General features: G+C 42.4%; 1 protein-coding gene across 1 annotated transcript in view; it reads left to right on the plus strand.

The window, feature by feature from the left end:
* The window catches only part of INPP5D (inositol polyphosphate-5-phosphatase D), an 86,386-nt gene extending 85,021 nt beyond the window's left edge, over positions 1 to 1,365 (plus strand). The window contains exon 25 of the mRNA XM_051782372.1: positions 388 to 1,365. Within this exon, the coding sequence (XP_051638332.1) occupies positions 388 to 390 (3 nt within the window). The 3' untranslated portion in view covers positions 391 to 1,365. The remainder of the gene's footprint in view (positions 1 to 387) is intronic.
* The last annotated feature ends 5,996 nt before the right edge of the window (positions 1,366 to 7,361 follow it).

Genomic DNA, 7,361 nt, shown 5'->3' on the forward strand with positions numbered 1-7,361 from the left:
GCCTGACAGTGCAAACCCACAGTACTGGCAATAGATTTGCCTTGCTGTAACTAATAAAAAGATGATTAAAAGTAGTTAGTGGTAAATACTTAGCAACTTAGAACAGCAGTGTCCGAAAACATTCCTGGAACCTCTACAGAAATAATCACACATATACTTTTCTGGGCTGATGGGGTTTTTTGTTGTGGTTTGATTTGGTCTGGTTGTCTTTGTTGTTTTTTTTCACCAGAACACCATGAGCTAGATGAGAAGGAGCAGGGGAGGCTTTAGTAAGTGTGTTTGGGAGCAAAAGCCCACTTGAGCGAGCTGTAGGATGTTTTTTGACTTCTCCATCAAAACTTGTAGAATTGACAGTAGACAAGCTGATGTCTTCTTTTGTCTCTACAGTGAACATGACACAGCAGCCGGCATCCCAGGAAGAATCCTGATGGGAAGAACGATGGAGATTGCTGCTTTGTTCACTCATCTCCTCTGGTCTGGTTCTAAAAAGACTGAGGATTTTTATTTTTGAGGGTGGATCCCTCCCTGTCATTATGAAAATGTTCTAGCTGAGAAGTTTATCCTATGTTGCTCAGATCAAGAGGAGCCAGGAGCACAATACCAAGTGCAAGTTACCCTTTTGAGTGTCACTTTGGTACTTCCATTAAGAAGCAGTGGCCAAGTACATACATTAGTAAGTGTTTTGAAAAAGAGGAAGGTACGGTGTGTAAGGACTAGGAGATGGGAGGGGTGGATTTAGAGAACCCCTTTCTACAAAAGCAAGATTTCTATTTTGTTACAGGATTCCTATTAAAGAGTGATATGTAAAAGAAAGCATCTTGAAAGCGGTACAGCTCCAAAAGCATGTCCTGTCCATGGAGCAAGGAATTAGGGGAGGGAAAAGAGTCTGAGTAGCAGCTACTGATGAGGGTCCCACACTGTCAGCAGAGCCAGCTTTGCTCTGTCTGCCGCGCTCAGGTAACGCAGCGGGTGAGGCACCGCGGCTCCTCCTCCTTCCAGCGGGTCGGGCTTTAATACCCCAACTAACAGAGGGAAACCAGAGCTGCGGGAGGGGAGGAGAAGCAGGGCCCAGGGGCAGCCTCGGAGTGCAGCTCCGGAGTCCCCCCGGCCTGTCTGACAGCAAGCACTCTGCTTTGGAAGGACACTGGCCAGCTGATTGTGTAGCATTCCTAACAGATTAATGCTGACCTTACTGTACACGTGTGCTCAGTGACTGAATGATGTTAACACACTTGTCAGTTCTGTTGTGTTCATGTAAAGTGTTAATTCTGTGGTTACAACCGGGTTATGCCTGTTGTGACTTAATCATGGCTACTGTTTCCATGTTGATTACTTAAAAAATAATAAAATAGTTTTCTGACCATTCTTTACTGAAAATTTAAAACTGCCTGCCACACGGTGCAGCTTTAGTTGAGTGTTACACCAGCTCATTTAGTGACAGTAGTCCCTGCCCAGAAGAAACAAGGAGGAGAGCAGGAAAGATACACCAAAGACAACTGAGGACACAATTGTCTGTGTGCACACACCCTCTGTGGATACAACTGGCTTGAAAATTATAGCCCCTGTTAGCAGGTGCAGTTACTAATTGTATGAGTGTAGAACATGTACAGTAATTCTACTGGAGCAGAAGAGGCCATGTGAGAATGTGTGGAAGAGGACAAACTGTAAGGCAAAAGTCTTTTAAAAGGAGATGTTTTTCTGCCATGCAGGTTGGAGTTTCAAGGCGTCATTACTGAAGCACCTGGCTCTCTAACCTACAAATCAGCAAGGCAGACCACGAGCTTACATTCCCCTGGCTTTATTCAGCAGAGCCCTCTCTGTAATCCCCAGAGTTCAGTGGCTGTGGTATTTTCCTGGCCCTGGGGAGCATTTCACTTTTCCAGGTTGCAGAAGAACTTGTATGGCCACAGAGTAAAAGCTCCCTGGAGCAGGTGAGCTTTCTGTCTGATGTGGAGAGTTAGATCAGTGCCTGGTAATTCTGGGAGGTGTTCTTGTGTGTGTGGAGATGGAGATGTGACAGGCTCTCTACAAAAAATTTTTAACTTCTCAATAAGAAAGGCTCAGATTTTCTGTGTTTATCCACTGACTTGCTAAGCTGTAGAAAAGAAAGTATGTTCTCCAAAGCTTACAAACTAAAACTTGATATAAAGCAAGTATAGCTTTTTGTGTAAACATTCTTCTGATTGGGAATGCTGGTTAAATTGGGCACAGATTTGCAGATGAGCAGAGTTTGAGAGCAATGGACTTACTAAAAACCGAAAGAACCCATCCAGGTACTTTATTTGACCTCTCCTTTAGAAAAGTGTGCTGCTGGGGGAGAAGAGAAGCTCTCTGCCAAGTTTCCAGCAGAAAAAAAATAGATCATTATTCCCCTGATAAAAATGCATTACTTACCCATCTGGGGTTCCAAAGACAGTCTGAGTTATGATGGAATGATGACAAATGCCACCAAGATTTTTGCAAGTGGATCATGTTCAAAGGAAGGCTCTGTAAAGAGCTTTCTGAAGCCTCTGCAGATGAGAGACTTCTCAGGTGAACAGCTTAGACATGGAGTGGAGCAGAGGTGGGACACTGCACAGTACTTGTCTTTATGGCAAGACTGGCTGTCCTTGAGATGGTAGAGTTGGTAACACCAACTGTGGGAGCTTGCCAGATGTGAATATTAGGAAACTGGATTTAACAAATTAGTCTGTGCTTATGTTTGTTTTGGTTTGGTTTTGATTTCTGTCACAAAGCTTTTAAGATGATATCTATTGGTTTTACTGGCCCGGGCCTCAAACCACATGAAACTAGGACTGAGCACAAGGTTCTGCTTTCTCTTCCATCCTGGACCTGTGACTCTTGCCAGAGCAGGCACATTTCTCTGCCTTCTCTGCTGTTGTCCAGTTCAGTTAGTACAGGCAGGATGAGTAGAAGACATGAACTGAAGGGTATGAATTGTCCAAAAATGTACTGATTTCCCCCAGATGCAGTGTCTATCTGTAACCTTCCGGCATCCTTTATTTTATGTTCCTAAAATAGCTGGAGTCTTTTTGTACTTATTTCCATGGAGACCCAGCTGTCAAAAATGCTTTAAGTTCCCAGCTACAGGATAGGACATTGTAGAACACAGTAACTTCAAGAAACCCTGTTTCCTGCCTGCACCTGAAGCATCTAACAGCAGCTTACTGGTCCTCTCAGCAGTAAAACCATCACAGGACACTGTTAAAGCTCTTCCTAAAATGCCATTGTGGGCTACACATTTCCTTCCTGGTAAAGGTAGGCTCTTACAGAAAATGGCTGAAGGAGGAAAAACAGAAGGCAAACCAAATGAAGGTGAGTTACTCACTCCAAAACAGTGAGGGGAATTACATTGCTTAGGCCCATAATCTACTGGGGCCAAGCACCCTTTGCCTGTACAGCTTAAAACTAACCAACGAGTCACTACCCTTCCATTTGTTTCTAAAATGAAAGGTTTGCTAAAATTTTAGCATGTTTTTCTGCTGTCCTTGTGATAGTACAATAATAGTCCATATGACTGAAGGATTGTCCAAAAATGAATTGATTTACCCCCAGACAAAGCTCCTGATTTTTATAACATTGTGAAGACTCAGATATTTGTGTGTTAGTCAGGACTAACTGACCAAGGTGAGGCAAGACAGTTCCCAGGGATGTCCCAGCCCATGGCCCCAGGTGGCAGCAGATTGGTTGGAAATGGACAATATCCAGATATTTAGTTTTTATTTCCCTAATCTCTGCCTGAGGGAAAGCCACACTTTCACCCGTGGGACATTTTCCAACAAGACTCCATCCCTGCCCTTATATCTGCCACCAAAGAGGTGCTGCAGTCACCAGGGCAGTCCTGCAAGGCCCATGGAAGGACTTGTTATGCAAGAGCTACAGAACAATCCAAATACTCATTTCATCTGCCAAATCTCCCTTGTGCTGAAAAGGTGTTAGCTGGAGAGATACAAGGTGTTCTTTCTCTCTCTCTATATATAAGCAAACATCAAGTTATTATTCACATGAATATGAATATGAAAAAGATCATGTGTGTGCATGATGTTGTTTCAAATGAAGCTCCTAATAGGAATTATTTTAGGGTTGCATTTGTGTTAAACTTCTGAAGTCTCTCAGAAATTCTTTCACAGTTGAATGCCAGGCTGACAGAAGAGAGAGATTTCTTTATGCCTACCATAATTTGCTATGTTTTTTCTGCTTTATCTTATTATGCACCATCATAAAGCATTATCTCATTATGCATCACCAAATTTACCTGAACTTCTGTTCTCAGCTCATTACCATTATTCTTTTTCATTAATTTTATTTGCAGGTAATCCTTGCTCTAGCTCCCAAGTCAGCTAAACTAAAGGGTACTTCAATGTACCCTTTTAGATCAAAACTGACTGTAGAAAACTATAATCAAAACTCTATTCTCAAACCCCAGTATTGCAGGAGACATCACAAAGACTAAACATAAGCCTGCTGAGATTTGGGGCTTGGACTAGACAAACTCCAGCAGCCCATCCAGTCTCAACTGTTCCATACTTCTGTGATTCTGTTTAACCCAGACCATTCTGTGCCAGGGCTGGTAATCTGCTACACGTTACAGTTATTATTAACACTTTATTGCATTTTTTTCTCAAGGTCTGGTCTGGATTATATAAATCAATCTCTCATACCAGGAAGTATTAGATTATACCATAACTAACAGAGATAAAGATGGCACAGAACAGGGTAGTAAATGCTGGGCTCAGGAATGAGTAAATGAATAGGAATGGGTGAAGGAGTCAGTGTCCAGCAACAAGCAGAAAGGTTGCAGAAAAGCAACCAGCAAAGGAGGGACTTTGTGGAATGAGAGAGAGTCCAACAGAAAGGAGGTGGGTAAAAGCTGTCTCTGATAGAAACAGGTTGACTCAGAAAGGGGAAGAACGTAGAGGCAGCAAAGAGATTGGAAAAAAAGGCAAAGACTTTGCAACAGAAAGGAGAGTTAGCACAGAAATTATGTCTGCTCCACACTTTACAGTAGTTTACATCTTGACATCACAGCTCGTAAGCACAAAGAAAATGACCAGGTGTGGGACATGTTCCCTCTTTTCAAAGGTGCACTGGAAAATCTAGAACAAAGCTGAATTTCAAAAGGGAGCTCTGAGTTTAACTTTGGGAAGGATGCTGGTGATCAGATCTCCTAGAAAGTGAACATTTCTGGTTCTGAGTGAGAAAGCAGTGAGGGAAGGAGGTGAATCTGAGCACCAAGCTTCAGCCTGACCTCACAGCAGGTCTGAAGGGAACATCCCATCAGGAACTCCTCCACTGCCCTTGGAGCAAGGATCTGTTCTGTCCCCTAAGTGCCAACCACAGCACAGCCATCTCAGAACAGAATCTCCCAGGAATTAGGCTGGAGGGGACCCTGGAGGGCCCCATACAATCCATTCCCCATTCCCCCCCAGCACAGGGTAAACTACAAAATCCTTCACAGAACTTTTAAGTGGCCTTACATACCTCCAGTGTGAGAGTTTCTCACCTGCCTCAAGCAGTCTGTTTCTGAGCCTTCACCAGCCCTTCCTCATCTCTAGTGGGCATATTTTGGTGAACTTTAGGCCTTTTTGGTGTAATCCTGTCCCATGTGGACAAGCAGATCAGGTTATTTTAATTTTCTGACACACCATGTTTACATACTGCTGTCATGCTTCCCAATCAGCCTTCTCCTCATTAGAGTAAACAATTCCAACTGCCCAAATCTCTCTTCAGAATCAGATCTTCTCTGTATACTGGTCACTCCTGGGAGGTTACTTTGCCACTCTTAATTTTTCTTGAAACGTACTGGCTAAAGCTGGACACGTCTCCACCAGAAGTCTTGCTTTTGCCTCTGTGGATGTGAGTACAATATTCATTGGAGGCACAGTTTTTACTTTTTCGCTGCAGAGTGAGTTTTCTTGAAATCATGAGATTTGTTAGCAGTCTTCAACTGTTATTCCTGAATCAGGCTGGTGAACAAATTGGCAGATTTTAATGGGGGTAACAGAAAGGTGCTTCAAGGAGGCACTTTCAGCCTGAAGGAGCTGTTTTATTGCAGCATTCTTACAGTTCTTGTTGATCTAAAAGGAGAGCAGGATGACAGATGATGACATGGAGCAGGGATGTGCTATTGCAAAGACTGCCAGACACTTCAGCTGAATTTAAGAATATTGTATTTGGGGTGAAAGAAGCATTATTAGCAAGTACTGTAAAGAAATTCAGGATGTCCTGCCCACTAAGGAAATCACAAGTTACGGAAAGGTGGACATCTTTTTAAACATAGAGTAGTTTTTTTAACTTCAGACATACAGATGACAATTCATCAAAATCCTTCCCTTGGATCACTCTAGCAGTTGCTGTAAACAGTAAAACATGTACAGCATTTGAAGTAATTTAGCTAATGCTTGAGCACACACCTTTTCTTTTCCCCATGTCATTTCTGCTCACACTAACTCTTTTTCCTGCCCTGCCGAAAGAAATAGTGGACAATTATTTTCCCTCCCAGTTTTGGTGAGAAAACTTTCCTCTCAAAGACAGGCTGAAGGCTTTCTGCTGGAGAGGCTGAAAGAAAGCAGGGGGTTGGCAGTTCAAGGGCAGTGAGGGACATTGGGGCTGATTATATATTAAGGCTAAGGTAAAAGCCTCAGGAGAGGAGTTACTGAGTCTGAGCCCTGTCTTTCTGTGTCTCTGCCTTCTCCCTTTTTTGTCCTGCCTCATGTCTGCTTTCCTCTTTCTCTGCAGAGGATTAAGAGGTAGAGAAGATCTGACAGGATGAACTTCTCTCAGCACTTCAGTTCAGTAACTATATGTACAGAATTAGGATTTAAGATTACAGTTACAAGTAGTTTTAGGTTTTTAAACATCTGATTTTATGATGTACAAGCAGAATAAAATAGGCTTTGTGCTTACTATTATTTTCAGAGAGAACACACAGAACCTCACGCATTGTGTACTTGGAAAGACAGAGCTGAGCATTAACTCAGACAGCAGCACACTCTCCTCCAGTCTAATAATGTAGTGAATAATCTATTTTATGCTGTTACGGTGTTATAATTACATCCTCATTCATTTACTCAAAAGAAAACCAGAGCAATGTAGGTAGTCCAAGACAAAAGTGTTATGAATCTTGTCCAGTTTCAAATTCAATTACAATAATATAGTTACCTAATGCGTTACTTCAGAAGTTGAGCAGTTAAAAATAAAGCAATGAAACAAGCTGTTACAGATTTTTTTTTTTACATTTGCCAGCAAACGTGTGGTGTCTTTGTGAGGCTGAACAGTATGCCGTAGTGGAGCGAGGGCTGCAGGGCAGTTTATAATAATTAAATAGATAATAATTTTACCTAAAAAGCCCCAAACTAGAG

Source organism: Manacus candei, unplaced genomic scaffold, assembly GCF_025592945.1.
Source record: "Manacus candei isolate 608988 ecotype Guabito, Panama unplaced genomic scaffold, ASM2559294v1 h1tg000015l, whole genome shotgun sequence".
Taxonomy (NCBI): Eukaryota; Metazoa; Chordata; class Aves; order Passeriformes; family Pipridae; genus Manacus; species Manacus candei.